This window comes from Vicia villosa, linkage group LG6 (genome assembly GCF_029867415.1).
Source record: "Vicia villosa cultivar HV-30 ecotype Madison, WI linkage group LG6, Vvil1.0, whole genome shotgun sequence".
NCBI classification, from domain to species: Eukaryota; Viridiplantae; Streptophyta; class Magnoliopsida; order Fabales; family Fabaceae; genus Vicia; species Vicia villosa.
The window spans coordinates 150,309,770-150,324,904 of NC_081185.1; the positions used below are offsets into that span (position 1 = coordinate 150,309,770).

General features: G+C 34.8%; 2 protein-coding genes across 2 annotated transcripts; both read right to left on the reverse strand.

Moving 5' to 3' along the window:
• Positions 1 to 649: 649 nt before the first annotated feature.
• Positions 650 to 4,479, reverse strand: LOC131610492 (glucose-1-phosphate adenylyltransferase large subunit 1-like). The gene is made up of 15 exons (XM_058882451.1): positions 4,109 to 4,479; positions 3,627 to 3,749; positions 3,346 to 3,519; positions 3,174 to 3,266; positions 2,989 to 3,072; positions 2,842 to 2,897; positions 2,668 to 2,761; positions 2,437 to 2,549; positions 2,278 to 2,350; positions 2,032 to 2,112; positions 1,843 to 1,929; positions 1,648 to 1,752; positions 1,455 to 1,561; positions 1,191 to 1,251; positions 650 to 1,097 (listed from the first exon to the last, which is right to left on the reverse strand). The coding sequence occupies exons 1-15, from the start codon at positions 4,337 to 4,339 to the stop codon at positions 996 to 998; spliced, it is 1,584 nt and encodes a 527-aa protein (XP_058738434.1). The 5' UTR covers positions 4,340 to 4,479; the 3' UTR covers positions 650 to 995.
• A 628-nt stretch (positions 4,480 to 5,107) lies between these two features.
• Positions 5,108 to 13,569, reverse strand: LOC131610490 (uncharacterized). The gene is made up of 18 exons (XM_058882450.1): positions 13,008 to 13,569; positions 12,759 to 12,830; positions 12,228 to 12,298; positions 12,024 to 12,123; positions 11,848 to 11,946; positions 11,594 to 11,720; positions 11,096 to 11,229; positions 10,958 to 11,017; positions 10,606 to 10,841; positions 9,920 to 10,349; positions 9,259 to 9,582; positions 8,532 to 9,134; positions 8,275 to 8,448; positions 7,623 to 7,850; positions 7,255 to 7,538; positions 6,873 to 7,157; positions 6,436 to 6,558; positions 5,108 to 5,780 (listed from the first exon to the last, which is right to left on the reverse strand). Exons 1-18 carry the CDS (start codon positions 13,284 to 13,286, stop codon positions 5,648 to 5,650), a joined length of 3,762 nt encoding a protein of 1,253 aa, XP_058738433.1. The 5' UTR covers positions 13,287 to 13,569; the 3' UTR covers positions 5,108 to 5,647.
• Between the last annotated feature and the right edge of the window lie 1,566 nt (positions 13,570 to 15,135).

Genomic DNA, 15,135 nt, shown 5'->3' on the forward strand with positions numbered 1-15,135 from the left:
TCAAAGATGCATCTCCGTAAGGTTCTGCAACTCAGAAATTCGTCAATGGCATAAATGTAGTTAATGCCAACATCTAAAATGATACATTGATCAATAAAACTACATATCAAACACATTGTTCATGTAAATGACATATCTAAACTACCTATTACATAACCTAATGCTCAATTTTCTGATATGTAGATGGAAAAACAAAAACTTACCAAATGTGAGTTAAGTTTGATGTTGAATGAGCTCTTTGATCGTTTTGATGTTGATCGAAAAAGATTTGGAGTTAAATGATTTTAAGAATATGTGAGTTGAGAGATTTTGAGAGATGAGAGGTTGAGAGTTTGAGAGTATTATATGAGAAGTGAGGAAGAAGAAAGGATTTTGGCGTCCTAAAATGCATCTCCGTTAGGTACATGGAGCTGCATCTCCGTTATTGTTTTTAACAAAGCCTCGGGTGAATAATTCAAAAACGGATGACTTTGTGGTGCGTTCGGAGGCGCATCTTCGAAATTTGAGAGTATTTTTGGTTTTTTCCGAGAATGTGGTAGCAATCCAATCCTAGCAATCCAATCCATAAGATATCTTATGCAATTTCCAATAGATAATAGATTAGAACATAACTAACACTCCCCAAAAGTGTAAACCATAGTGACACTGCATTTATTCTTTCACTGATGGTTATATTTCTCTTTTTTTAAATGTAACATTCAATTAGACAAATAATGACAACAAATTATTGGCCATTTTGGCTTATAATAACAATGATTAAAAAAAATTTTAGGCAGGGACAATGTTGTAGCCCTCTCTGTTGAATGAGCCAACAAAAAATATTCTGACAAACAGAATGTGTCTTTTTATTGATTCCCTGATCGAAGATTCAAAATTTGAAACCTGAGCCCTTACTTCAGGTAACACTTATTCATAGCAAGAGTTTGAAGATTCTTCCAATTGTGTCTTCATTGTTGTGTTTTCCCATCTCCTTTTGATAACCATTCATCATCAAACTAAATGATCGTTCCGTTGTTTATTACCGAGTTTTTTAACACCACCGTGATCCCTGATCGAATATAAAATCCCTCAGACGATCTGTCACCCTCCTGCACATTCTACGCCCCAAAAACAACTGTCATTAATTTGATTTCAGAGAAGTATATAGGAAATAGTGGAGAAAGTTGAGAGCATAGGCAATTAAGACTTACTTCTTTGTTTGCAATTATTACATTGCTTCCAATTCTTGCATTTTTGTCGATTATACAATTCCTGCATCAAGATTCAAGTCATGATATAGACTTACATGTAAAAGATACAAGAGATAAAGAAACATTTGTAAATCCAACATAGAATATTATTCGGATCCGTTATATTGTGCCGATCCAATGAATAGTATAATTATATGCCATGTAATACATGAATGGTGTTATATGTGAAATTATGACAGCATTTTCAGGTTTTAGGATTCTTACATAATTTTCGTATTCTTGCCTATGCCTATAGGAACGTCCCCCGCTGCTAAAAGAGACGCAATTTCAGCCTCTGTCTGATAATAGTCGGCACCCATCATCAAGGTATCCTGTAAAGCCATTGTAAATGTGATAACACGGCTTCATGACAGTCGTGTTAAAAGAAGTTGAACAGATAGATATTTTTTCTTTTTACCTTTAGCTGCACTCCAGAATCGAGCCTTGAGCGAATTCCAACTATGGAATGGTCAACCATGCACTCTCTTAAAAAGCAACCATCTGAAATCAAAGAATTAATCACCTACAAGAGATGTTATTTCACACTCATTAGGCTCCATTAGAATCATATACGGTTTGGTTATATCATAAGGACGGAATTTTTCAGTTCTACCTGACACTTCTCCATTTTAGTCGGGGGTAGGAACCGAGGACACGTAAAAATAGGCTTTGACTGATCATATAACTGAAACTTTGGCGGCTTCGACATGGAAGAAGAAGAAGAAGAAGAAGAAGAAATTGCAATTTGTATAAACTCGTTGATCGATGATACCGGTAACTTTTAAATACGAAAAAGACCTACCTTGTCCATAAGCGCCAAGTTTGCATCATAGAAAGATTTTATAGTCCCAATATCTTCCCAATAACCACTGAAAAGACATGCCTGTGATGAAATACAAGGGCCAACCTTGATTGTTTACTATAAAAGCAGAATATGATAATTCAATGCATCAACCAAAAGCTACTTTGACAGAATGTTGGTGACAAAATACTTTCGCCCGCTAAAACAACTTGTATAACTCGAGTAGTTTTTAATTAGAGAAACTACCTGAACTTTAAAATCTTTTATAGCCTTCGGAAGGACCTCGGATCCAAAATCATTTGCATTAGGATAACAGTTCCTGAAAATTTATTACCAAAGAAGATTGGAAATCGCATCATACTTAACTGAATTGAACTTTGGAAAATATCATAAGTTAATTATTACCTGAGAAGTTTGCGAAGAACGTCTAGCTTAAACACGTATATACCCATCGATGCGATATATGGAAGCTTCCTTGCTTCTTGTGTGGATAATCCAAAAATACTCGTATCTACATGCTACGATAACAAGTAGAGAAATCAGAGACGGACGATTTCAGATTGAAAACTGGCACCATTATATAGTTATAGTATATTACACTTCAATGTTTTAAAAGGAAATTGGAAAAATAACAACCATAGATCGTAATAATTCTCCCTTCGGTTTTTCCATGAATTGGCGTATCTGTCCTCTTTCGTCAACCTTTACTAATCCAAAATCAGAGGCACGACTACGAGTGAAAAAAAAAATGTGAACACTTCAGAAGCCGAATGAGTAAAAAGGTGTTAGAGGAAACTTTATTTAGAATACCTGCCATCCACTGGTAGACACGATACCGACATATCAGCATATGAATTAATGTGCTTCTGCAGATTTGAGATCAGTTGTCATGTGAAACATTCAAAATGAAAGTGAAACATCAAAACGTAATCATAATTAACATCTAATAATACCAACCTTCACAAGTTCCATGTAATCCATTCGATAAAGCTGATCACCACACAATATCAGAATGTTCTCTATGTTTTTATGCTCAGCATCCTAAACTCAAGTTCCAGAAGCTTATTCAGTTTTCTGATTGACGTAAAAAAATATCCTACGAAATCTACAATGATATGATCTTGAAAACTAACTATATATACCTCAAACAACCAAAGGAACCGTCTTACAGCATCGGCTGTACCCTGAAACCACTTATTTCCTGATTCGCCGAGTGTTTGTGATGCTGCCAATACCTACCATATCGAACTTTTAGTCTGTATACATCAAGTGAAAGTAAAAAATATAATTCAGTGACAAAAAAAGAAGGTGTACCTCAATAAAACTACCGCCACAGTTGACGCCACCTCCCAAATTATATGTTCGGGCAATGTGGCGATTGAGGGACTGAGAATTGAACTGTGTAAGGACGTAAATTTTGCTAATTCCGCTATTAATACAATTACTCATTGGTATGTCCACCAGCCTATAACAACCTCCGAATGGCACCTAAGAAACACACAAAGAACATAAAAAAAACACACATATTAGTGAATTCAAGCCTAGTTTTGGAAGAACATAACAAAACGCGAGGATGAATGAATTCAATAGTTTACAGCAGGTTTAGCCCTTTTTTGAGTAAGGGGAAATAGACGAGTTCCTGCTCCACCACCTAAAATGATCGATGCAACAGTCTTTGGGTTGGCCTCTTCTTCAGCAAAAAATGGTGATTGTAGGGTCTGAAATGTAACATTATCCAAGTAAATTAATATTCATAGCATGCTTCACATCTAAAAAAATAAAATTATAGTTTCGTTGCATGATCATGAATACTTTTTTGAAAGACCAGGTAAAACTAAATAAATCATTAGTGATCAAGTTTGGTCAAAAGTAAGAAGCATGCTATGATGCCAGGCTCTGATACCAGGTTGAGAAGCATGGTGAAGCCTAACAACGAGAAAATTACATTGCTTGTACGATACACTTTATAAAGTGATCATAACTAACTTAAACAATATTCAACTAATTCTAACAATAGAAGAAACATAGCATTGCCAAAGAACTAAGACATTGACAAGCAGAATGGAAGTGAATATACCATAAAATTGTTTGCAACATCGGCAAGCGTAGCATTAGCCAAAAATCTTTTAGTTGTGTTTTTTCTTTGTACAACACTTACGAATTTTCCATATGGAAAATCAAATGCTGCATTCCTTGAATGCAACTTGCTACCAGAGAACGAAGAAGACAGAACCCTGTCACGGTCGACGAATGGCTTCTTTGAACTCAACAACATAGAAATTCCATGTAACTCACTCGCCATTGTCATTACAAAATTTCCATACACTAGGAAAATTATCTTAAATTCTTCTTTCAAGCAAGTTATTATTTAAAGTCCAAAAGCTTACTAGTACAAAATTATCTAAGAATTGAAAACAAAAACTAATAAATAACAAAGCAAATCAGAACATTTTCTGTACAACCATAAAAGAAAGAGAAACATGTGTAAATGAAATTATAATTAATTAAGAAACATCAAAAGATCCTTCAATAAAAGCAATGCACCAGACAACAGCAAAAGAGGGAAATTAAAGCAAGAGCATAATTTACAATATTATTTATTTTATTGTGTATCCACCTCATTTTGTTTAATTATGAATTTAAAAGAATTAATTAAAGCAAAGTTGGTTTCCTCAATGTAGAGCAAAGAATGGCTTAATACACAAAACCAACATGGAAAAAAAACGTCAGACAATTTCGTACACAAAACAAACTTAGTTGTAAGTTTCTAAAGATTCTCTGCAGCTTACACTACACTTAAAGCTAAAATGCATCTTTATTATTCCTAAGTGCATGTTGTTTCTCTTCTCTTTTGTGATTAATTTAACCATTAATTAAAGGTTCAAACTTTTAAAATTAATGAAGCAGAAACTTAGTACTTTCTTTTACCATAAAAATCAGTTATAGTAACAAATTTAATACATATAGTCCTCCTCGTACATTACTTTAGTTTTACATCTTTCTTTACACCTCTTTTTTTCTTTTAAAATCCTCACTCTTCACTTTACAGCTTATACTTCAAGCTTTTTCAGAGCTGTTTTCTTAATCAATTTTTATTAATAAATCCACTAATTAAAATGAATCTTACTAATTCATCATTTATGATTATCTCTTTTATACATAAATAAACAGTGACAGATAAATAAATGGAACAAATCCAAACTCCTTTACAAAAGCTATCGATGAATTTTGCGAAGTACTCCTTTCCGTCCAAAAAAAACTTCCGAAAAACCACTGATATAAGAATACAATCAGTAAGAAAAGATGCATATCATTCCATAGCTGAGAAACCGAATACCTAACAGCTCTCTCAACGAGTACTTTATCTGGCCATTATCTTCCTTTACATGCCAGACTTCAGTTTGGCAATCAGAAATTACTCCTTCGAGCTTTTCTATTCTATAGACATGCCTTATTCCAGAGCCAGCTTCTGATGACATACAATTACAGATAGAAGATGACTACAGGATGATGCTTTGCAAAGTAGCAAGAGTGTTGCTACACGCAGCACGGAGAAAGTTATTGGTGGACAAACTGGAACATCAAATGCCTACTGTACATCAACATGATCATAATACTATTTATCTATTCTTAGATTATTACATAGATGATCAAGCTCTGGTCTTGCATCCATCCACCCGGCAAATTCTGTATCGGCAGGAGAGGTACAGTAGAGATACGATGTGAATGTGATAAGAAAAAAATAGCGCCTGCCAGAAAAACAAATGATTACATAAACAATAAGTCCATATGGTGTACACATACTTTTCTATGTGATTACTACTCTCACAAATCCAATAATACGTATGTACTTCAATATTTTCTACTCTTTTTCAAAGTTTGACATTAGGTGCAAGATCAGCATGTTAGGTAGTTGTGATTTAGTGGTTGGATTGATAATTAATAGTGCTAAATGCTAACTTAACACTGTTGTTAATTAAAGTCAACCTTACAACAATAGATGACTTCTTTAAAGAACATTTTTTCTATAAATTCACCATTGTATTTAAAGTTTGTAACATGTAACATTTCTCATACTCCACCAACAGAGATTTCATATTAATATTTAATTCGCTTTTCAAAATATTTTAATTTTCTATAATTTAACATGCAAAGTATACACAATAGTTAGAAACAATTATAGGGATTGGATCGCAAAAATAAACTATTATAAATTTAGTTGTTTAAATGTCTATATCAATTCCTGCATCCGTGTAAATCCGACCCCCGCACGCTACATATATAGGCCCCAGCAGTGTGCACGAGGGTGTGAATAATTCTTCTCATACCTTTTCGAGAAAATATATTAATAGCCATCGGTAGGCATCATGAAAACATTACGGTTAGCAAGGCAAGTAAATGTACCTCAAAGCCTTGATGCCCATGTCCATAAGATATGCACGCTCCTCATCATCAACATCAGTAAGCTTTCCAAATTCTCTATTGTAATAAAGAATATCATCTCGTATATGCCCTGCGCCTGCACATCTATTAAAAAGAAAAAAGAAAAATTCAGTGCCTTTAACTAAAAGCCAACAACTATCATCATAAGCTATGTTGCTAAATCAAACTTCCTTGGCAGGTAAATGATGAAAAAGCTATAATAAAACTACAAAAGTGATGACATTATATATTTTCAGAGAAAAGGTAAATTGAACCAGGGAAAATTGGTGAATGCGACCATAAAATATATGGGTGATAGGGAACATAATATATCTACTCTAATGTTGAATCATGAATGCATTTCCATTCAGATAATAAAAAATGGTTAGTAAAGCATCTAATCAAACTATTTTGACAACCTTTCAATGACAATGTCAACATCAGCTTTGCTTTGGGGGCCATGTGCGAGGACTCTTGTAAGGTTCAAAATGTCACGATAGTCGCCCATCCTAAGTGCTGTTTCATTAGAAGCTCGGGAATGCAAATTCTCTTCAGTCACTGCAGATGTATCAGGACCAAATGAAGGCTGCAGAACTTTTGATGCAAAGTTTGCATCTGCACCAAGTCTAATACAAATGATGGCCATTGCATATGCGACTCCACCAAAACCCGTGTGTGATACAAAGAGGTAATTCCCTGCAGAGCTACAATGAAGCAAGAGCTTAGAGGGGTGCAACCAGTGACACAACAAAAATGTTGGATTTAGAAGATCCATATACTTCAAAGTAGAGGGAGACTTACTCATCTTGACAGTACTGTATTGCATCGACATCGGAGGCCAAGGCATCTCTCTCTCTTGTTAACGGTATTCTTCGATAGACAATATCATATCCATCATCTTGTAGAAAAGAATAAACTTCTGCTGGTGTCTTCACATCATCATCCATAATGTTTTCCCAGTATCCAACCACAGAAGACTGGTTTGTCGAGGGGTCATATTCTTCCCGGTGTAGTAGCATTCGCCCACCAGACTCTTTAATCTCAGCCAGTATGTCTTCTTTCAGCCGTGACTCCATGTGTTCAACCTGCATTTTAAATAACGATGAGTTGTGCAACACAATTACTTCTGTAATATGTTCCAAGAGACACTATTGTACAAAATGGCTCACCACAGGACCGGTGATTCCGACGTGTTTGAGTGTATCAACATGTTTGTTTAACTCCCTAAGGACAAAGGGAACACAATTGATATAAACAACTGCTTCTTCTCTTACATCGGTCAATATAACTTTTTGAGCAGTGAAATCAGGTTTAGACTTGGCATCCAAGTAGTTTAGCATCTCCTTGGCCCCAGAGATGGTTGGAGTAGCCATGCAATACACAGGGTATTCATCAACCTGAAAAAGAATGGCATTCTCCCAGTCATCATACCACTTATAAATCAATGGACAATGACATGAAATTTGATAATGCAAAATGCTGTCAGCAAATCAAGTTTATATTTTAGGGTCATGCTAACATGTGCCCTAAGGGCACATGTTAAGGATACTATAAATAGAAAAGGTTAAATATAATTAAATGTGATAAAGTCATATTTAAAGTTTCGATACATTAAATGCACGCGTTTCAAGAAAAATTTCTATAAATATCTCATTAACATGTGCCCTTGGGGCACATGTTAGTTTTTCCCTATATTTTATTATTGTTTGCTGGTTCTCAAAGTTATAGGTCAACAGTAACTTTATATCTTCATAGACGTACTCAATTGTCAAATTTTATAATAGTTATTTTCTTTAGCTATACTTTCATATATAAAAATACCTTGTAGACATGAGGTGCACCGTGTATCTGTATATGATTGGAAGTTCTCTGTCCAGGAAAGAAATACATTTTAAGTATGGAGCCCTTCCCCAAAACAGAACCATTTCTGGTCTTGACAGTAGCCTCCATCACTGCATCTCCATGCTGAGACTCTTGTGATTCTCTCAGCTCCTCCTAAAATTTAAATTGGCGTTATTGAAGCAATTCTACTTTGAAATTGAAAAAATAAATAAATCATTTGATTATAGAAAATTTACAGGGACAGTGAAAAATCTCCCAGGTCTTAATCTGATGCTCCATTTCATAGCCTGTACCTCTGGCCTTTGACGTGACCAAACCTTAAATGTCATTTTGGAATCTCCTTGTCCACAAAACCCATCGAATGCTTCGCTTCCAAGATATGCTGCAAAAGCAATTAGACGGAAGTACCGTTCCAAGTACTCAGCACTGCGATTTAAAGCCACCCTCCTTACCCTATCCTCAACATGCTGTTGATTGGATACTTTTCTATATTGTAGAACAGCTTGACGAATGTTTTGGAGTGAAGAACATCTATCAATAACAGCATCTAAGGCCTCTCGGCATTCAATACCATTATCAAATAATGTGGTTATCTTCCATAACAAGAGAATGTCATTTATACCAAAAACACGGTTTTGTTTCTCGGCCGTCTTCACTTCTGAAGTATTGGAGGTCAATGCAGTGACACAGCCCCCAGCTTCATCTCCACTTGAAGAACCGCTATTTGATTGTTCGTGGGTCATATCATCACTCAATATTTTAATGGGCCTACCAAAATCAATGCGAAGTTTCACAAGGCAGGCTATGACAGTACCAGTAGTAGTCCTTCCCCGACCCATCTGTTATATCAATGAGATATTAGCAGCTACAATGAAAAGGAGAAAAATACAAGAACCAGTGATGAACATAAATGAACGTATTCATAAAGAATAAAGCATATGAGATCAAAGAAAAAGAAACTACCTGACAATTGAAAACAAAATTAGTGTCCTTTGCAGCAGAAGCAATATTAATTGCCAAAGTATCGAAGTCAGAACGTTTAGGAGCTTTTCCGTCAGTGATGGGTACACGTGCATACTTAATGGGAAACCCATCAGCTTCCAGGCTTTTGAAAACTTCAAGCGGGGTTTGAATCACATCAGAGGTAACATGCTCCCAAGCATCATATATATGTCCATCATCTGTTTCATGAATAACCATTATGGCATTGCTATATTGTTTAGCTTCCTTTAAAATGTCTACTTTTAACCGAGCTTCCATTTTCTCCACTCTTTCACGGCCAATACCCTGAAAGAACAAATTACAGCTTCCAATTCACCAATAATAGGAGGAAAGAATACCAAATTAATATGAAATTCAAAGCAGCCTCTAATGACAGCTTGATTTCAACTTATTTGACAAGTAATTAAGCATTAGTTGATCATGTATATATTAACAAAATCCTGAGTTTTACAGCATGTAGAGGCTTGACAAATATACAACTTACATTGAAAAATAGATTATGAGAGGCTACACAAAAAGTTGGGTTTCAAACCATGAGCCAATTTTTCTGACAACATCTATTTTGCCATCCCCTTTCATAACTACAAATTTATTGAAAAGATATGTCAAATGCAATGTTTACCGTGTACTCCAACATGTTTTTGTATGGTCTTTCAACTTCACGAAGAACAAATGGCTTCCCATTGATGTAAATCACCGGCTCTTCTCTCATATTATGCCAAAGTATTGGGTGTCCACCATTAGTACTGCCAATTCTTTGAATGACTGATCGGATACCATCAACAGTTGGATTCGCAACACCAAAAACTGGAAATCCAGGAATTTGTCGGAAATTAGGAGCACCATCTACTCTCTCCGGCAAACTTGGATTTTGGCATCCAGGACAGTGATCACTTTTAAGAACAGTTTGACTACCAAGAACCTCGCCCTTTCTCAAGGCAGCAACCATACCCATTTCGGAAGGCCGGACATCAGTTGCTTCAGCTATCTTCTTTAAAGATGGTTTAAAACTTGAATATCCAAGTGCGCCCATTGGATCTCTCCTGAGTAACCTGCAGTGCCAATTGTCACGAGTCATGCCAAATACATCAGTGATCAGAACCTCGGACCACATATAAAGATTATGTCTGAAAGTCGAAGCGAGCTCAGTTCAATAACAATCATGATCATTGCTAGATATACAATTCAGAGGTCAAACTCACTTTGACTCAATAGTTATATTTATATCCACAGTCCACAGGCCTAATGAAGAGAAATCAATAAAGGAAAGTAACAAAACATACACCTCACAGTTGATAAAGTTTTAACCTGCGAATAATGCTGTAGAGTTCAGGCCTTGCTCTCATCCAATCAGAAAAACTACTTTGACCAGCAGTACTAGAGAGGAGTATATCCCTTTCTGAATGAAGGTACACCGCAAAACATATTAAAAAGTAGTATCTCTCCAAGTACTCCACAAAAAAGGAAAGTGATGCCTCCTTTTTCATCTCATCTGGTTGTCGCAAAATGCTATTACGATAGGTGCCAATTGCTTCACGCAAATTCTGAATTTAATGAAAGACACGGATTTAATGAGGCAATTTTAGAAATATGAAGATTCAACCCACAAAATACATGGAAAGAAATTCACAACATTCAAAGAGACGTTAAAAACAGAAACCTGCATTGAAGCACATTTGTCAATGACTTTGTCCACTTGTCTTTTCCCGTCAACACCACCCTGAAGAATGTTATCAAATTAGAATAACAAGAATAAATTCTCATTTTATACAAGAAATATCAAATTTAATGTCAGTACCTCTAACACCCGAACCAAGCTTCTTATGACTGCATATTCTCCCCTGCAAATTGCCTCCTCTGAGCTTGGCAAGTGGTCAGCAACATTGGTCATAGATTGAAATATTCTACCCATCGAATTGCTTCTTGGAATCCCTATCATATGACAATGACATAGAAGTAATATTTTTGTTAGTGGAAAATCCACTGATACACTTTATGATTTAAACTTAATGATGAAGGAGCAAGAATAAATTAAAGGAAATCCTGGAATGTGGGTTCATGTGCTCGTATAGGTGCAGTAATGAGCAAAATAGCGCTTCTGAAGTATAAAAGAGTTCGATAATTTTTGTAATTAATCAGCAAAATAAATAGCTTTCAATCAGATGCCGAATGTCCAAGAATCATAATCTTATATTCAAATTTCTGGGATGAAAAAATGCCATTAATAAAAGAAAATAAACAACAAAATCAGAAGAAAAAAAACAGAAAAGTTGAGTGAATAAATAAATAGAAGTACCAGAGGCCCCAATTCGATTGAGGTAGACCAAAGTTGCGATGACCATTCCAGTTGTCGTTCGTCCGCGCCCCATTTGACAATTAAAAATTATTTCTGTTTTTACATCAGCTTGAGAGATTTTATGCACCTGAAAAATCAAAGAATAAGATCAGCTAAGATACAAGAATTCATTGGTTTTGCAAAACTTCTTGAATAAAAAGAGTGCTTAAAAAGCATTATTTTCTCACAAACAAATTCATGCAAACACAACTGACCAAAATATCAAAATCCAGTTCCTTAGGCGATTTTTCATCAGTTACAGGAACGCGTTCATAATCAACAAGGTATCCCTCCTTTTGCAATGCCTCATACACCTGCATAAAATAAAACAACTTTGAAGCAAATTTTAGCAGGAAAAACTGATTTAATACTCGCATTTCCATTCTAATACCTCCAACGGCGTCTCTATAGAATCACATGACACGGGTTCCCATTGGTCCACCATCTGACCATCAGGAAGTTCATCCGTTACAAGGATCTTATTACTGTATCTGTTACATCAACATAAATATTAGATTGTTCATAAAGATTGAAAACAATCATAAATCCCGCATGACAAGTTAGTAACAAATACAGAATGGCCCCGAAGAAATACCTTCTAGCTTCCAATACGATGTCTTCTTTCAAACGAGCTTCCATTTGTTCCACCCTATCCCTATTAATTCCCTGATTGATTACAAGTCCGACATAAGTTAGACGTCAAAAGCACACAACAGTCTCACTGAAGCAGTAATTCACTCAAATCAACCGAAACAAGCCAACCCAAGATAGGCATAACCGGCACCGCAATTGTAGCCGCAGAGTATTAAGTATTTTGAATCCTTCTACAACCATACCCCAACTACAATTGCATCAACTGCATTGTTTGAAATTTTCCTCAATATCAATAATCACAACGCAACTACAACCACAATTTAAAACCTTGAAAACTATGAAGCACGGACACCGGAAATACAACACCTACACTAACACGTCAACATTGATAATAATTTGAAAAAATGATTAAATTAAACATAATTACAAGTGTCAGTGTCAGTTTCAGACAATGCTCTGAAAGTCTGACACATTTTTTCAGAGGTGCCGATGCTACAAAATTGGCATTAAAGAAATTGAATCAACAGTTTACCGTATATTCAAGGTTGGAGAATGGTCTCTCTACATCTCGCAAAACAAAAGGTCTGCCATTAATGTACACAAGCTGATTTCAACAAAGAAAGAAATAATGTCAATACCTATCATAGCATTATCATTATTAATCACCATTTCATCATAATTACCAACAACTTAATGAAAATAAAAATAATAAAAACTTAAATTTAACTACATTTCTACTTATCTAGAAACACTTAACAAAAGAAGCAAGCTATAAGTATACCGGTTCTTCGCGAAGACTAATCCAAAGAACTTGCTGTTTTTTACCGCGAGCACCAATGTGATTAAGAACATTTCGAATTCCATCTACCGTCGGAATCGCAACACCATGAACATGCAAAGACTCCGCCTGACGATAATTCGGAGCACCTTCGATCTGAGGCATCAATAGCTTATTCTGGCAACCAGGAAAATGGTCGCTCTTCAGAATCGTCTTCTTTCCAAGTACTGAACCTCCTCGCATTCTCATCACTTCCTCCGGTTCCTTCACTATCCTCAACATCTTCAACTTCCACAATTGCGAACTACTGTAATGTAATGTGCTTAATGTATAGTTTTCACCTGAATTTATATACACTGTCAACTTCACTGAGATTTCAACTTTTGGATTAAGAAGCTTCAATTTCACTCCATTTTTCTAGTGGATTTTCCTGGGAAATTATTCTGTACCTACCAAAACCCCTTTTTGTAACAGCAACGTGAAAAGCGTGAGCAACAAGAAGAAAAACGTGTATGCATCTTGTGATGTGACTGAACTTATAAACGCTAATCACTGTTTACTTTTTAATTAGTTTAACTAATTTGATAGTATAAATACGTCTACCGTTTAGTATATTCTTCTGAACTAACGGTTTTTTTTGAAAGCGTGTTTGTTTGGATGGGTTATGCTGTGAATATTCTGTTAACTTTATTGCCACGTTGGGATTGAATGTGCGTTTATTAACGGACGGTGCTCTTTTTATTTTCCTGGTAAATGGGGAGATGATTAGATTTAATTTAAATATGGTTTCTGTTTTCTTCTCTTGTAATGATATATAATGTGGATAAGGTTGAATGAAAATAATGATGTGGAGTAGTTCTGTTTCTGTACATTGTACAATTTGTGTCTTTTTATATGAGCTAGTAATTCTTATAGATAGACTTGTATGTAACTATGTATAATGTACATGTAGGGGTGGGAATAGGCCAGGCCGGCCTACAGGGGCCTACGGCCCAGCCTACATAGGCCTAGGCCAGGCCAAGCCTATTTAATAAAGAGTTCAGGCTTAGGCTTTTTTAAAAGTCTATTTTATTAAATAGGTCAGACTTAGGCTATTAAAAAGGCCTATGAAGCCTTATAGGCCGGCCTATATTTTCATATATATTAGAGATATGTTAAATAAGTTGGTTCATGTATGCATATATATTAGAAGGAAAAAAAAGCTAAATAGGCTACCCTATATATATATATATATATATATATATATATATATATATATATATATATATATATATATATATATATATATATATATATATATATATATATATATATATATATATATATATATATATAACAAATGCTAAATAGGTTCACTTATATAAGTATATATAGGCCGACCTACGAGACTTCTTAAGTTATATAGATTAATTAAAAACTTTAATGGGATACAGGCTTTTTAAATAGGCTTTCAGGCCAGGTCAGGCTTTTAAAAAGGGCAGGCCAGGCCAAAAAACCGAGCCTATGATAGGCCTAAGGCCAGGCTTAGGCCTTTTAAGTTTATCGTAGGCCAGGCTCAGGCCTCCTAAAGCCTAGCCTAGCCTAGCCTATTTCCACCCCTATGTACATGTCAACTAATAATTAAAATTTATCTATTATAGATAAATAGAGTCTTTAGACTCTATTTTGACGTGACGAATTATTTGATAACAATTTTTTATCACAAACATATAATTTATTTATTAACTAGACTTTATTTTAAATAGCATTTAATTTATAGTTTTAACTTATTTTTTCATCCACTTGTATCTTTATTAATTTGACTAAAATTCATTTTTTATTTTTATAATTTATATTAATTTAAAATAAAATAATTATATATTGAATGTCATTTATATTATATTACATTTAGTTGAACATTAATTTTATCAAAAACTTCAATCAAGCATCGATCATTTGATCTCTTTTAAGTTATAAGCTATCAATCATAAGTAATTAGTCATAGACTATCAATTAACTTATCTATCGATCGTTATTTAAAAATAAAAAACTTAAAATCTTTACGCACAATGGCTTGGATTAAGTAATGTGATATCTTTGAACCTAAGAAAAAAGTGGGTTGGGATTTAGAATCTCCAATTGGTTAATTTGG